The sequence below is a fragment of the Setaria italica genome, chromosome V (genome assembly GCF_000263155.2).
Source record: "Setaria italica strain Yugu1 chromosome V, Setaria_italica_v2.0, whole genome shotgun sequence".
Taxonomy (NCBI): Eukaryota; Viridiplantae; Streptophyta; class Magnoliopsida; order Poales; family Poaceae; genus Setaria; species Setaria italica.
Window position 1 is genome coordinate 30,766,231 of NC_028454.1, and position 16,813 is coordinate 30,783,043.

Below are 16,813 nucleotides of genomic sequence, written 5' to 3' on the forward strand. Positions count from 1 at the left end.
ACGCTTTGAGGCAATGTCTCATGAAGAACAGTGGGCAGAAATCCAACGAGAGGCCAGTGAGTGGTTCAAGAAACAAGCCGAATTAAAAAAGGCAAGGGAGATGGAGCCACCGCCAGTAAGTCGGCGAGATTTAAACTTTTTTATCAGGATGGAGGAAGGAGCCAAGAAAAGGATACCACTCTTGTCAAACTATGAACGGGCTCTAGTAAAGGCTGATGAAAAGGATAAAAGGAAAGCAAAATCATCCTCCAGCGGTCCAGTCCCCGACCTCAGCCATTTATCAAAAAAAGATGCTCAACGGGTAAAAGCAATGCCCTTGGATCAACAAGCAAATATATTGAAGTTCATGGAAGAAACAGGTCTGGGACTTGATGAATGCATAGGGCAAGTCGAGACGCCAACTGCACCGCCCCCTGAGCCGAAGTGGACTTATGAGCTAGGCAAAGCTCTAGTAAAGCCTTCAATGGTACGGAAGCTATCAACAAAGATGTACGAATTCCATCAATGGTACATGATGGCATCTGCCAACTCGAGGGAGATGATCGGCATGAAGGTAAAACCGATAGATTTTCACGGTGAAGGGGAGAAAGTGCTGTGGCTAGACTTCAAGGATATATACGAAGTGTACCATCATGATGCCCTGGACGTCTCTCTGATCAGCGCTTGGATTCTGTAAGTGTCCGTTTATTATCTCTACATGTAAATTTTGGCGTGCGTCACCGTACTAACTTCATCTTCCATTTCATGTAGGATGCTAATTCAGACATGCCGCCGAGAGGCGTACCTACATGTAGGCTTCATGGATCCATCTGTAGTTAACCAACAACAGATACAATTAGCGCCGGAAAAAACCTTTGCGGAAATATACAATTTCCTACACAAACAAACATTCAAGGATTTCATACTACTTCCATACAACTTCAAGTAAGTGTGTGTATACCGTCTACTTTCGATGTCTTTTTCCTTATCTCTACATGTTAGTTAGCTCTAATATGCATGAACATTTTACGCACGCAGCTTCCACTGGATCCTTATTATAATTGAGCCTGAAAGAAGCCACGTCACTGTCTTTGATTCGTTAAGGAAAGATCCGGTGGACTACCAAGAATTGCAAGACATGCTAGGCTTGTAATAATTCTGAACCTTTATCTCTATGCAAAAATTTATTTCCTAAATTTTATCCCTGTTACACTATGTCATTCATTATTCTAATCCGCAGCGCATGGAAACAATTCATAAGGACACACAAAGGTCCATTCAAAGAAAATCTTACATGGAACACAGACTTCCCGGTACGTATGAAGTCTGCACATTTATTACATTGTATAACACGAATATTTCATAACTTATTTTTTTCCGCACTGAAGTGCTTAAGACAGGAACCCGGGAATAATCTATGTGGCTACTACATCTGTGAGCACATGCACAGTTTTTTGGGACCCAAGGGACCGAAGATGACGCCGCACAACTTTAAAGTACGTAAAATAAATATATTACTAGTTAATTATTTTCTAGCTCATTATATGTATTTGTTCATGTAACATTCACAAATTTCCAAATTATAGATGTTAAATATTCAACAAGGACTCTTGAAGGAAGAAAGAGTAGCGGCAATATGTGAAGGTCTCATTGGATTCATAATGGACGAGGTGGTAAATCCAAGAGGAGAATTTTATTACGATGGACGACAATTAGACACTTCGATCAGCAACACCACGACGGGAAGATCGTAGGAAGATACATTGATTTATTTGTATATATAATACGCGCTAATTATGATCGATTTGTACTAAGCTAGTTGAATTGTGTATATGAATTGTGTATAAGGATTGTGTATATATATAGTAATTGTATAATTACAAATCCCATTCGTTTAAATACTAGTTGATTTCGTTCTAAAAAAATCTCAACTACAAGGTTAACAAATTAAAAGGGCCGCGGTACTACTATACGTATATGTGATGCATGCATGAAAAATTCAGGCGTCACGGGTGCCATGCAAGCGCCATTTAGTCCCGGTTGGAATCGAGCCGGGACTAAAGGGGACCCCAACCGGGACTAAAGGGACCCCCTTTAGTCCCGGTTGGTTTTCACCAACCGGGATTAAAAGGGGTCCTTTACTCCCGGTTAAAAGACCCGGGACTAAAGACCCCCCTTTTGTCCCGATTAGTTTATCCCGGATGGATATCCGAGAGATATGCACCCTACCAACCGGGACTAAAGGCCAATTCTCTACCCAGTCATGCTGGCCAGTTCAAATGAGCACGCACGGGCGCACGGCACATGAGAGTCGGCCCCACCCCCACACTGGTCAGCTCGGGCCCACAAGGCGGTTACTGCCTTATTGGAGGTGGCCTCCACGTGTCCATCCGTTTGCTTCCACTCACGAGTCACGAATCACGACGTTTATAGAAGCAGAGGGGGGGTCAGCCTTCTTTCCTCTCCCAAATCAGACTTCTCCAAAATTCAATTCAGTTTCTTCTACGGCCGCCTCGAGCAGCGCGGCCGCGGATCCCCGGGGAAAGAGGCCATGGCTTCCTCTGCCCCGGGGAGAGGAGGAAGACGGCCGATCTCACCTGCGGCGGCGGCGGCGGCTGTGGTGGTAATGGTACTGGTTGGGGCGGAGCCGGCGGCGGCGTGCTACCAGCGCTTGTTCAGCTTCGGGGACTCGCTGGCCGACACGGGCAACTTCCGCTTCTACTACGGCAACAGCTCCGGCGAGCCCGCGCTCCGGCCACCCTACGGCGAGACGTTCTTCCGTCGCCCCACCGGGCGCTTCTCCAACGGCCGTCTCGTCCTCGACTTCATCGGTACGTTACATATGCCAATCCATTAATCGTTCGATCAAATTAGCTTGCGTACGTATTAGTAATAGTACTGATTTGAAATTTGGGGTTCGGGGATTCCGCGTGTAATCGCAGCGGACACGATGGGGCTCCCGTTCGTTCGGCCGTACCTGAGCGGGCGGCGTGCGGAGGACTTCGCGTGCGGGGCCAACTTCGCCGTGGGCGGCGCGACGGCGCTAGGCCCGGACTTCTTCCGCGACAGGGGTTTCAACATCGGCGACGGACGGGTGCACCTCGACACGGAGATGAAGTGGTTCCGCGACCTGCTCGATCTTCTCTGCCCCGGCGGCCGCTCCGGTATGGCTATTCCCTTTTTACCCCCTCCAATTCCATCCTCCTCGCACCTTGCTTTTGACCTGACCTTTTAAATTTCACTTCTACTGGGGAGATAAGAAATTCTAGTGGTAGACGGTGAAAGTAGCATCTAGCAAGTTTAGCGAAATACTTGTAAGTTTCAAATCTAGAAGGTGCGGTGCAGAGGTGTTCGGCGATGGAAGGAACTTGAAAGGTGCGCGTGCGATGCAAAGATATTGGATAGGAAACATTTGGATTGTTGGAACAAGGAAAGGGATAGGTAAACACCACGGAAGGTCATTTTGCGGCTTCTTGATTTATGAAAAACGAAAACCATGCTTTCAATTCCAAAAGGAAGAAATAAACCAGTGAACGGTATATAGGCAAAATAATTCATCATTGATGCTAGAAACAAACAGAAGTTTAGGTTGATGGTACCAATTCAATGCTAACTGGCCAGTCCATATCAGTCATTGTCGAAAACCTGAACTGAAATTGCAGCCTCAAACTAGTACTATCAGCATAGACGTGAGCAAACATCCTGTTGCTTCATTTTGTTTTGGCACCTCAAATAATCATGTTACTGTTCCCGAAGTTGACAACTGTGGTTAGAAATGGGATATTTTGTGAAATAAACTTGTTTAGCCCCTGGAAGCAACGTGCTGCAACAGAACCTGAAATAAACTGCTTATTAGTTGTCAATAAAGTCAAGTTATCAACTCCATCCAGCCAAATACGTCTACTTCCGCTCGACATAGCCTGCTAGCACAAACAATTGATTCTCTGCTAAGGGGAGCAGCTACTTGGATAAATCTGACTTGTAATGCTATAAAAACTCAATAGAAGACTAAATTGCTGCAAGCATGTCAATGCTCAACTACTCTGGATGCTGTAATTCTGTCTCTTCGTTGAAACCTTCTTTGTAATGTGATTTTTACATGCTAATTTAGAACCCTGTTTATTGCACAGATTGCTCGGACATGATGGGTCAATCCCTTTTCTTGGTTGGAGAAATTGGGGGCAATGATTACAACTTACCTCTTCTATCCAGATTACCGATTGAGAAGATCCGCTCCTTCACACCAAGTGTTGTTGCCAAAATTTCTTCTACAATCACCGTGAGCATCTGTGTCACTGTAGCTTCTGTTGTTTCTGGCATCGTATATACTAATGTAGATAGTTATGTAAATGAGTGGAGTTTGCAGGAATTAATTGGGCTAGGAGCCAAGACTCTGGTGGTTCCGGGGAACCTCCCAATTGGCTGTGTCCCAAGATATCTATCGATTTTTAGGAGCGATAACAAAGAAGATTATGAGCCAGAGAGCGGTTGCCTCAGGTGGATGAACGAGTTCTCCAAGTACCACAACAAGCTTCTCGTGGAGGAGCTGGAGAAACTGCGCAAGCTTCATCCTGGTGTATCTATCATCTATGCTGACTATTATGGAGCTGCAATGGAAATTTTCCTTTTCCCTGAACGATTTGGTGAGTTAAGATACTTGCCCTGTACTACTCCCTACTATTAAGTTTAATTTTTTTATACTTGGAAACGATTTTTAGGCAATGAACTTAAGCACACTTCCTTGATACATTTCATATGTTCATAAAAAAAACAAAACCATCATTTTCTGATTTGAACTCTTTGGAAGTTGATGGTAGGCTATTTGTCGGTTCTTGCTCTTGCTTTTCAAAGAAGAATCCAAATTGGAGCTGGATGTTAATATCTTCTGACTAAACAAAAGTACAAAATCTAGCCATGTGGAAATTGCAATTTAAATGCCAAGAAGAAGCCTGTATAATCAGGTTTCGAGTGAAATACCAGAATTACACATTATAAGCTTCCAGAACTTTGCATTATGTATTATCCTGTACAGGAGTTAGTCAGATAACACAGGGTGGTATGTATCAGTTAACATCACTTATCATTCTCTTCTACTTGTATAAAATATCTCATTGCTATCATGGAGCAAATACAGTACGTGCAATACAAATAACCATGGCATAACTTAAATTGGGTTTCGGATTTCACAAACTAGTTTCTCTCACTAAATAAACTGTCTAAGGTAGATGCCTTAGAAACTCCAAGATATAAAGGATGTAGTATCAATTAAAAAAGCATGGTAGTATCCTTTTGAAAAATAATGTTAGCTCTTGGTGATGCCCTGGTTAACATTGCCATGACTGTGGTTCAGGTATCGAGGAACCTTTAGTGGCTTGCTGCGGTGGAGAAGGAACCCATGGTGTGTCTCCAGCTGCAGCCTGTGGATATGGGGAATACAAGGTGTGTGATAACCCAGACAAGTATGGCTCATGGGATGGCTTCCATCCATCGGAAGCTGCGTACAAGGCCATTGCAATGGGCCTCCTGCGAGGGACATACACACAACCGTCAATTGCTTCTACCACCAGTTCGTGTCCAAAGCTTACTGAGCTGGTCTCCTCTGTTGAATACAAGGTTCTCTACGATTTATAATTTTGTAGCTACATTCAATTTTTATTGTTAAAGAAATACATGTGGTTAAATACTTTTTTTGGACACAGACAGTATGGTTAAAGATGTAATGATTTTGATATTTTTGCCTGATTACAGAGACGCGGTACTGTACTGCACTTCACGGCTGTTGCCCAAGTAATTGGTTGGGTTTTGTTTTACCTTTTCTTTTTTTAGTCACCGGTTACCTTTGTCGTTCTACTGCTGCTCCCTCAAGTCGTGTCTTCTTGATCGTTTTAGTTGTATATCTATAATAGTGCTAAGCATCCTCTCTTCTGTATAGTGCTAGAGCTAGCCGTTATAAGGGGAGTATTTACAATTTGGCATCCTGATTGGATGGTAAAAGGATACACATTCTTTGACCATCTTGGCTGTCCTTAGTCCCTATGTATGAGGACTTATGAGTTTGTCCAAAGTTAAACTATACTAAGTTTGACCAAGTTTATATAAAAAACTAATAATATTAACCATACTAAATGAGCATCTATAGATATTATAGAATATATTTTCAGTTTACTTATTTGATGTGGTAAATGTTAATACTTCCCTCTATATACCTGGTCAAAATTAGAGTAGTTTGACTTACAACAAACTCAGAGATACTTATATTTAGGGAGAAATACTTATATTTAGGGACAGAGTGAGTACTTCATTTCCACTTCTTATTTTCTTGTAATGGTGACGAGAAGTCTATGCACACTAATCATTATTTACGAGGCAGCTAGGAGAAAGTTCCGCACGCTACCACGCCGGGGCGTCCTCCTTCCTATCCTAATCGGTTATTAATTATGTTCTTAATTAGTCCCATCACTAATAAAGCATGGTTGTTTTGCACTCCCGCCAATCTCCATCCAAAATTCCCTCCCAAACAACCTGGCTTTCCTCGTATCTTATCTGTTTCACGTGATCTGATCCCCAAAACAGGATTTTGTCTCCATCTATCTCAGTCACTAATTTTTTTGACAATGATCTAAGCACATGAAGGTATGTATGAACCTCATGATATTTGCGACGTCTATATTATACACTGCTAGTTTCTGATCCAATTTATCGCTTTTTCCTATACATTGCACTCATCAGACAGTGATACTGTGATTCTATTGGCTATAGGAAATCAGTCAAATACCGTTTCTATAACTACTTCCACTGTAAGTCGAGGACATTACTATTGCAGCCAATTGTTGTCTATTTTCTAATTAGGTTACAGGTATTGTTCTAAATCTCTTGTTGCTTGTAGGCAATGGCCAGTAATTTAACATCCAATGAAGTACAAGAAGAAAATATTGAGGATGACAATGAATTTATTACTGAGGAGGTTGAAGATGATTCTGAGGCCCAAGTTGCAGAGGCAGACTTGGAACCGTTGAGCCGAAGAAGGGAATTATTTTTGACACTATAGGTGATGATTTTACCTTCTATAGAGATATGCTGAAAGAAAGGGTTTCGTTGTTACAATAATATATCTCGCAGTCACTAGAGCAGCACAGGCTTGTGGAGAATCGAAGGGTGGACCAGGCCTAGAAAAAAAACCAAACGAGTTCACCGGTTGAACCAGAAAAACCGTGAACCGGTGACCAGACGGGTTCGGCTCAATCAAAAGATCGGCCATGCAATTGGACCGGTGCGAACCTGCCGGTTTTGTATCAAACCAGTGAACCAGTTTTTTAGTGAATCAGTGAACAATTCAATGTTTGGACATTGGTTTTGAAACTTTGGACAATAGACTATTATGTTATTTGTATGTAATCCCATCTTTTATGTCATATGTGATATGTTTTGGTAATAAAACTTACATATTACTTACATAAATCATGAGAAATAAGTATTATATTGATAAATGATGAACCACTGGTTGGACCGGTGAACTAGTAGCCTGACCGGTTTGATCTCCGATCCTGCTTTTCGTTCTATGGGACCAGGAACCGAATGAGATAGTGAACTAGTTGTCATCTACTCCCTCCATCCCAAATTGTAGGTTGTTTTGACTTTTCTTGGTACATAGTTTTTGCTATGCATCTAAATATAGTGTATGTCTAGATGCTTACAAATACTTATGAATCTAGAAATGTTAAAACGACCTACAATTTGAAACGGAGGGAGTATTAGCATTTATTAGATACATAATAATTCGCTAAATCCATATGTGGTATTTTGCAAAGAAAAACTCACGCATACCGCTTTGGACGCCACGTCATCCAGATATGTATGCATGATTAATGAGCCAATGACCGTATTGCCGTACTCGGGTGAGTTTAATAGCTGCAATTTACACTTTTAAAGTACGGTGGCCAAACTGAAACTCATCAAAATAATTTTGTGGCACACAAGGAACTCATCAAAATTTTCATGTCATTGAGGGAATTTGCTCTAAGTATAATGGCCAGTCATACATTTTACTTTTTTTATACGAGTAAAGAAAACCCAAAGTTTCTTAGATGCATAGAAACTTGATTTACCTGCAAAGGGTAGACTAGAATTGAATGATTTATCAGGAATTTGTGTGGACATGAATTTCAATTCGATCTGTTGTTGGGCAAGCTGGCGTAGCGCCATGTGACAAATGACAACCATTTCTTCCTGTTATAGTGCTGCTTGATGGAGCTTCTGCACTGCCATGAGACATGAGGTAAACAACTTTATTTGTATCCTTTCAAAGTCTCGCCGTGACTGTGTTTCCCTTGGTCACTCCTTTTCTTCTCCGGTGCATGTTTTAGCATTTGCTACTCATGGCTTTTACAGTCTTCAAACATTTTAGTCTTCGATTTGTTTGCACGGGAACCTTATCCTCAGCGGTTGAATAGAGCGTACAAAGTATCTTCTGAACATGAATAAAATCAAATAGGATATATTACTTAATAGATCTTGAGACTTGAGTATGTATTTATTTACTATGCAGGCAATCAAGTTCCTTTGGTACTTCATAAGCAATATTAATTTTGGCTATCGTCCAAGATACTCCTAGAATATCATGATATTTGTCTTGGCTACGTAAGGTAATAATTCAAACAACCATCCATACGATCGACGGCCAGTATATATGTATCAATGTCTTTCCTTATAAATATTTACTATACTAGCAGGCAAATTCCTTTTGGTAATATTGTAAGGAATACTGATCTTGGCGCCTATCACTCAAGATACGCTCAAAATACCATGATATTAGTCATATTTATGGCTAGAAGTAAGGCAACAATTAGCTGGGTGATTTATTAGTCTTCTAAGAGGGCTTTTCATCCCTTGGTACTGTCGATAATTCTCGATAGCTATATATAAATTGTTCTAAGGAGCTCACATCTCCAGAACACAGCACAAGACAACCACAGCCTAGAAACTCATCTTCTATCGCCATCATCGTCTCCCTGCCTGGATTGCACGAGTGAGTTTCTGTAGGGGAGTACCGTGGTGTTCAGATGGGGAGTGCCATCCTCCTCATCTCCGTCGTCCTCCTGCTCAACTCTCCGGTGGGTTTCTGCGGCTGCTTCAAGCGCATCTTCAGCTTCGGCGACTCCATCATCGACACCAGCAACTTTGTGCGCATGGTCGGTTCGACCCGATAAAGGAGCTCCCGTATGGCATGACTTACTTCAACCGTCCTACCGGCCGCGTCTCCGACGGCCGTGTCATCATCGATTTCTACGGTGAGGTCATGCACCGTCACTGATCATGAACCTAGAGTTTCTTCATAGGTTTGAGCATGTTTTCCCCTGTATGCAGACACACTCTTCGGTAAATAGTGATTCACCAAAGCTTGTGGAAATAGTTAGAGTTAAACCCCTATCTCTAGTTTGGTTCTTGTTATTTCACTGTTCTTTATTAGAGTTGACAGTTGGATATGACATTTAAGGACAACAATCGACAGCCTGGAAGAACATTCGCATAAGTTAATCAACTAGTTTACTTGTCTCATGACACAGATTGATACATATCATAGTTTTTTTCATTACAGGTCCAGCTCTTTGCCTACATCCTCCGCAGCCTGTTGATATTGGTCGGCCAACTCTGGAAGGTTATCAGAATCGAAGTCCTTGCAACCCTTGCTCCGACGTGCTCCATGGCCAGCTAGGGGAAATGTGGCTTCAAAAGCGCAACGACATTCTTAGCGCACTCCATGGCGATCTCCTTCATCAGGGCCTTCAGTTGACCAGGAGCACTCCTCAGACTGTCCAACAGCGGCGTTAGCTCGGTAGGGTTGGCCTCGGGCTGGACCATGTCCATCACGTAGCCCACGGCGACCGCAGGTCCTCCAGCTCCACCTCCAACCCTGCAATAATCACCTGATCATGCTAAAGACCATGCATTGCTGCAATCAAGCACCGGTCCATGTCCTTGCGCAAGCCGGCCTCAAAGGTAAGTTTTTGTGACATGGCATACTATGGGTGCACGACAATGTCATGGTCTTGCTGCAGTCGGGCATTGGCAGCTTCGTACTCCTTGAGGTCTCTCTTCCTTCTTCTGGGCATTTGCAAAATTACCAAGATTCAAGAACAGGAACCGGCCTCATTTACCCAAAATAGAATCATCACAAGGGTCGAAGCCGTACCATTCAACATGGCGCTGAGATCGCCCTGGACCTCCTTGGTTATATGCTTCTGGTCAGCGAGCTCCCGATCCTTTTGCCGGAGCTGCTCCGCGGCATCCTCCTTGGCCCTTTTGAGCTTGGCCTCTAGGCGCTTGGATTTGAGGCGATACTCCTCGGCACGGTGGACGGCGTCCGCCCTCTTGTGCGCACGCTCGGCCAAGTTCTATACAAAAGTTACTCTAGCAATTCAAAGAAAGGAGACAGGAACGAAGGTCAACACCAAACTAGGTCGGCCAACTTACATATAAAACCTCCGCGACCTTAGTAGAAGATTGCTTCAGGTCAGCAAGATCCTTCTTGTTGTCGACAACGTCGTGCGCCATGGTCATCTTGGAGAAGTCTAGAGTGGTGGGGTCGACCTCCTCATGGGCATCAACGTCAGTGTCGTAGCCCGCTGCCTCAGCATCAACTGGTGCCTCTGAGGGGGTCTCCTTATTCTGCACTTCGGTGCTGGCATCCGTGGCCCCGGGCACAGAAGTGGTGGCGTCCCCGGCAGCATCTTCGTGCGACAGAGTCCTTTGCTTGAGCCTCTCAGGCTCCACCACCAGACTGCTCTTTCATCCGGCCTAAGTAGAAGTCACAGATGCAGCCCCAGGGCCGCATCAGGCATCTGACCTTTTGCCTGGGTCTCAATAGTAGCATCCTGCAGACTTGGCTCATCATCAGTCACCGCCTTCCTGCTCAGTCGGTGCAGCACAGAGATAGAGTGAAGCAGTATACAAACAAACTTTCAACAATAAACGACGTAACAACCATTCTAACAGTGTGCTTTTCTTTGCTCCAAACTTCGAGCGAAGAGGCGCCAGCGGCGGCAGGATCGGCTCCTTCTGCTGTCCCCCGCGGATCTCCGGCTTCAACCGCTCCTTGAGCTTCTCCATGTCGGCAATAGTTGTCTCAAGGAGCTCGGCTTTCTTTTTCTTCATGGCCGAGCTGGGCGACTCGGAGTCGTCACTTACTGCCCCAGATGAGGCTTCAGCAGGAGAGGCGGTTGCCACAGACGGCGCCTGGGGTTTAGTGGCCCCTCTCTTCTTCCGCTTCCCTTTCTCCGCCTCTAGCGCCTTGGACTCTACCACCTTGCGCACGGCCTGGCGTGTCCACCGCCCAACAGGAGCAGCGCTCCTAGCCTCTGTCCTACTGCCCTGGATCGGCACGTCCTCATCGGAGACGTCGATGGACGAGTCCGACTCCTAGTCGAGGGTAGCAGGCGGGTCGTCAGCATTGATGATGGGGCGGACCTTGGCTGTCGTGGCTCAGCACCTCCAGGAAGTGGTGCCAGATAGAAGAACTCAAGTTCACGGCTCTAGCCAGTATACAGGATGAGATAGAGAAGACGCAAGGCAAAGCACAACAGGACAATTAGACGATGAAATCAAGATCTTACCGGGTCGGCCGACCTTTTGAGGGAATAAGCTTTGGGGCAGCGTTTGTTCTTGATGACGCCGCAAAAGAACTTGGACACTTGGCTGGCGACCTCTCCCCAGGTAACCTTCCGCTGTACCTCCCGGGTCGGATCCAGGCGGTGTTAACCTCCGGCAAATATTGATGCTCACAGCCCTCGCTCTGAGCCCACGCACCTTCAGGTCAGCGATCTTCTTCAGCAACTGCTTTACCTGGACCATCTCCTTAGAGATCAGCTGGTTCGACCACTCCGGCCTTGTTACGTGTGCGAACCTGAGGTGGGTTGGCAGCTCGAGTTTCTAGTTGGCAATGATGAACCATTCCTTGTGCCACCTCTTATTCGTATCCTTCAATTGCAGATCAAAATACTCGGCGACCCTCTTTGGCTGCAGCGAAAATCCACAACCGTCGATCACTCGTCTTCCCCTGCGTCGTCACAACTTTCAGTTGGTACAGATACCTCTAGAGATTGAAGTGGGGGGATTCTGAGAAATACCTCGCAGAGATGGATAAAAACGGCGATGTCCAGGATTGAGTTAGGGTTGAGATGCACTAACTCAATCTTGTAGTAGTCGAGGAGTCCACGGAAGAAATCTCCGACGGGGATCCCGAATCCTCGCTCGAAGAACGCCGCGAAGATGACGGTCTCGGTCCGATCTTCGGAGGGGAAATATTGGCCCGTGGTCGTTTTCGACTCCAGCAACGACTTGGGACCAAGGAGGCCACGATCGATGAGTGCTTGGATCTTCTCCTCCATCATCACGAACTTTACCCAGTACATCGACGAATCCGGTGCTTGCTCGGTCACCATTTCTTCGGTCTCCAGACTTAAAGGAGCGGATCTGATGAAGGCGGATCTCTTGGTTCGCATACGACGCGAGATGGCGGTAGCTATGGCTCGTTGGAAAGAAGGCGGGCGACTTGATTCAAGGGCGTGGCGGCGCAACCTAGGGTTCGCGAGTACGACGGTGATGGTGTATGTGGCGGTGGTGTTTGGGGGCGAGAGGAGTGGAAATGAAAATGGAACCGTGCACCTTCGGCTTTTTGAAGGAGTTGATGGTGTAAACCTAGCAACGGAATCAACGGGTCCACTATTACGGCACACGCGGTGGACGGAATCCACGGGTTTTTCGTTAAGTCTCATGACATGCCTCCTTAGCTCCACCAATCCTCGCGCTCAGGGGCTAGGCGCCTATGTCAGGTCGGCGTGCCTCCTTGGCTCCGTTAGTCCTCGTGCTCGGGGGCTGGGCGACTATCTTAGGTTGGCATGCCTCCTTCGCTCCGCCAGTCCTCGCGCTCGGGGACTGGGCGCCTATATCAGGTTGGCGCGCCTCGTTGGCTCCGCCAGTCCTCACGCTCGGGGGCTGGGTACCTATTTTAGGTTAGCGTGCCTCCGTGACTCCACCAGTCCTTGTGCTTTGGTGCTGGGCGCCTTATTTTGAAACCTTGCAATACAACTACTGCATGAATTTTCAACCATCGGACCAATTACTTTAATCGCTTCAATGCTTAGGGGCTACTTCATATGGAGTGCGTCTTGCCGATGCCCTCTATGTGCTTCCCTTCGATCTACGGGATGCCACCCGGAGCTCGATAGTTGCATAGCCACGCGCATTTGGTCATACACCTGTGGAAGCTTCAATTTTTCTTTCTTTTTTGAGCATTGCGCAGCCTCTCCATCCCTATAACGAAACCGAAACTTCAGCTGAGAACATTACAAGCTTTGTTTTGCATCCATCAGGCTCCTGTTCGACTCCACATTGCTCAAGAACTTGAGGGATAAGGGTACCCACCGGTCCCCACTGACCAGAATACTGGCTGGCCTGACAAGTGGGTCCTACCCGACGATGGCGTGCGGGGCAAGGCGCGAACTTCCGTGAGGCGCAAGCATAGAGGCCGGACAAACCGATTCAGTCCGGATATCACGGGATACTTGTTGTAAATCGTCTTAGATGATTTCTTTGTAACAACCGACTAGAATTAGATCTTATCCGATTGTAACCCTAGGTCGTCAGCCTATGTAAGGCGGCTAGGGGTGCCACCTGAGGGTACATTAATTCTTCGCACCTACAATCAGCAATACAATCTACCAGAATACAGGATGCAGGGTATTATTTTCCGAAGGTCCGAACCTGTCTAAACCTTGCGTCCTAGTATTACCATTAGAATTCTTGGTCTTACGATCTCCCCCGCCTATAAATCTACCACTTGGGTAATCCCTAGTGGACTGCATGCCACTAAATCCGACAATCACACACCATTCTTCAACGGGTCAACCATATAATGTGCTGCTAGAAATATCTGCATGTCACAGCACATTATATTGATGTTTCTTGTTGCACAAAACGCTATAAGTAATTAAACGCCGTGAAAGCAGGTGTCACCAGGATATTACGTACTCTCAGTGAAGTACTAGCAAGTATTAGCTGTTGAGAGATGGGGATTTTCAAGTGCCTGTCCTCCCTGCTCCTGCTCGTCCTCCCCGCTGTCCTGCTGCTCAACCTCCCCCCAGGTATGTGCGGCTGCTACAAGCGCATCTTCAGCTTCGGCAACTCCATCATCGACACTGGCAACTTCGTCCACTTGTCCCGCAACGGCTCGTCCCCATACAAGGAGCTCCCCTACGGCATGATGTTCTTCAAGAACGCGACCGGCCCCATCTGCGACGGGCGTGTCCTCGTTGATTTCTACGGTGAGCACTGCGGCTGCATGGATCTTTTCTGCTCCTAAACCGTGCCGAATTAAGCTCTCTGTTTCCATCTTGGTTCACGGTTGTGTACGCGTGCATTTCAGCGCAAGCGTTCCAGCTGCCGATGATACCACCGAACCTGCCGGAGCAGGACACGGGGAGCTTCCCAAATGGCACCAACTTTGCCGTGGCTCGGCGACAAGAACAACCTTCCCAATACGCTATCTGGGCATCCCCTTAACGACAAGGCGCTTGAGGAAAATTGACTTCCAACCTCTCATTGATAAACTGGCCGGTAAACTATCAGCATGAACGGGTCGTCAGCTAACACAAGCAGGAAGAATAACCCCCACAAAATCGGTCCTCTCGGCACAACCGGTATATTTCCTTACAGCTATCAAACCAAATAAAGAGGTACTCCAGGATATAGACAAAATCCGGAAAAAATTCTTATGGGCAGGGGACCAACAACTATCTGGAGGCAAATGCAAAGTTAACTGGACGAAAACCTGCCTCCTAAAACAACACGGGGGTCTGGGTATCCCAGACCTAGAGAAATTCGCATGAGCCCTCCGGCTCAGGTGGCTCTGGCACGAATGGGTATCACCAGAAAAACCCTGGAACAACACGGGAACCCCTTGCGACGAAGCTGACAGGCAGCTGTTTGCGGCATGCACCTCCATCATTCTGGGCGACGGCAAGAAAACTAGCTTCTGGTCATCCGGATGGTTGCAGGGTCAACGCCCTAAGGACATCGCCCCGCTCCTTTACACCATTTCGCGCAGAAAGAATAGGAGTGTCCATGATGCCCTCAGTCGAAATAACTGGTTACGTGACCTCGTGATCGACCATAACATCACCGTTTCTCACCTAGCGTCGATCGCCCAGTTATGGCAAATGGTCAGTGCTACGGAACTCAGATCAGGGGAGGACGACATTATCACCTGGAAGCTGACAAACTCAGGAATATATACAACGGCCTCGGCTTATAAAGCACAATTCCTGGGTTGCACTGCAACACCACACATCTCCTCCATATGGAAATCTTGGGCACTACCAAAATGCAAATTCTTCGCGTGGCTAATTACGCAGAACCGAATCTGGTCAGCTGATCGTTTAGCCAAGCGAGGCTGGCCACACAACACATCCTGCGTCCTATGCCGATCCACCATGGAGACTGGTCACCACCTTTTAGCTGAGTGCAGATACACACGGAGAATCTGGAACCAAACGGCGACATGGCTAGCGCAGCCTAACCTACGACCAAATGAATGGCGACCTTCATCCAACGCTATGGAGTGGTGGACGACTATCACCACAACACCGGACTCGCCACGTAAGGCTCTACGCAGCCTCACCCTCTTAATCATGTGGGAAGTCTGGAAGGAACGGAACGCACGTATTTTCAACCGGCACGAAACATCACCGACAACCCTAATGATGAAAATCAAAGATGAGGCATCAGCTTGGCTCTTGGCGGGGGCCAAAGACCTAGCGATACTTCTATCTCGCGAGTAGTCCCGTCTTGGCCCCTCTCTTTTTCCTGCTTCTTTTGATTTTCTTCCCCGATCTGTCGGGATCTCCTCTATTTTTTTTCTACTATATCAATGAAATAGGCACCGTCTCGTGCCCGTTCGTTCAAAAAAAAAACTTTGCCGTGGCTGGCGCCACGGCGATGCCGCCGGACTACTACCGCAGGTGGAACCACAGCGTGCCGGTGCCCCATAGCCTGGGCGTGCAGATCGGCTGGTTCAAGGAAATGCTGCAACGCCTAGCTCCCGGGGACGACGACGGTAATACCACACGCATATAAGAAGTACATTATTACTTTTGCTCGGTCGATCATGTTCATCACATGATGCATTGTGTCAGGTGCCAAGAGGCAGCTTCTGAACGAGTCTCTCATCGTGCTGGGCGAGATCGGCGGCAACGACTACAACTTCTGGTTTGCCGTCGACTTCTGGTTCACCGACGGCAAGCAGCCCCACTAGCAAGCAGACCAGTTCATCCCGGACATCGTCGCGTACATCGGCTCTTTCGTCCAGGAGCTCATCGGCCTGGGCGCGAACTCCATCTTGATCCCGAACAACTTCCCCATCGGGTGCGTGCCGTTGTACCTGAGCGCGTTCTCCAGCAGCAAACCCGCGGACTACGACGGCCACCGGTGCCTCCTGTGGTTCAACGATTTCTCCACGCGCCACAACGAGGCGCTGCGCGGCGAGGTCGACCGGCTCAAGGAGCAGAACCCCGACGCGAAGCTCATCTACGCCGACTACTACGGCGCCGCCATGGAGTTCGTCAAGAACCCCGGCAGGTTCGGGATTGGTGATCCCCTGGTCGCGTGCTGCGGTGGTGACGGGCCGTACCACACGGGCGCGGCGTGCAACAAGACGGCCAAGGTCTGGGGCGAGACCCGAGTGGCTTAGCCAACTGGGATGGTGACGGAGAAGGCGTACGAGGTCATCGCACAGGGAGTGCTCAACGGCCCGTTCGCCGATCCGCCATTGCTGAGTTGCTAG

The 16,813-nt window shown here is 47.0% G+C and overlaps 1 protein-coding gene and 1 pseudogene across 6 annotated transcripts; both read left to right on the forward strand.

The window, feature by feature from the left end:
* The first annotated feature begins 2,426 nt into the window (after nt 1–2,426).
* Nucleotides 2,427–7,393, forward strand: LOC101763136 (GDSL esterase/lipase At1g28600). Of its 6 annotated transcripts, none has more exons than XM_022826955.1 (8): nt 2,427–2,810; nt 2,922–3,143; nt 4,110–4,258; nt 4,346–4,622; nt 5,330–5,592; nt 5,728–5,766; nt 6,739–6,776; nt 6,866–7,393. In XM_022826955.1, exons 1-7 carry the CDS (start codon nt 2,531–2,533, stop codon nt 6,763–6,765), a joined length of 1,257 nt encoding a protein of 418 aa, XP_022682690.1. In that variant the 5' UTR covers nt 2,427–2,530; the 3' UTR covers nt 6,766–6,776; nt 6,866–7,393. The 6 variants fall into 6 exon arrangements, with proteins under 6 accessions (XP_022682690.1, XP_022682689.1, XP_022682688.1 ...); XM_022826954.1 differs by having other exon boundaries at nt 2,428–2,810; nt 5,728–6,776; nt 6,866–7,027; nt 7,099–7,393; XM_022826953.1 differs by having other exon boundaries at nt 2,428–2,810; nt 5,728–6,612; nt 6,709–6,776.
* A 459-nt stretch (nt 7,394–7,852) lies between these two features.
* On the forward strand, nt 7,853–16,813 carry LOC101761921 (annotated as a pseudogene).

Excerpts from the sequence above, each read along its gene's own strand:
- LOC101763136 (XM_004969269.4), top strand. The coding sequence starts at position 2,531 with ATGGCTTCCTCTGCCCCGGGGAGAGGAGGAAGACGGCCGATCTCACCT. Across the intron at positions 4,623-5,329 it reads CCTTTTCCCTGAACGATTTG|GTATCGAGGAACCTTTAGTG; the intron begins GTGAGTTAAGAT and ends ACTGTGGTTCAG. Across the intron at positions 5,593-5,727 it reads TCTCCTCTGTTGAATACAAG|AGACGCGGTACTGTACTGCA; the intron begins GTTCTCTACGAT and ends GCCTGATTACAG.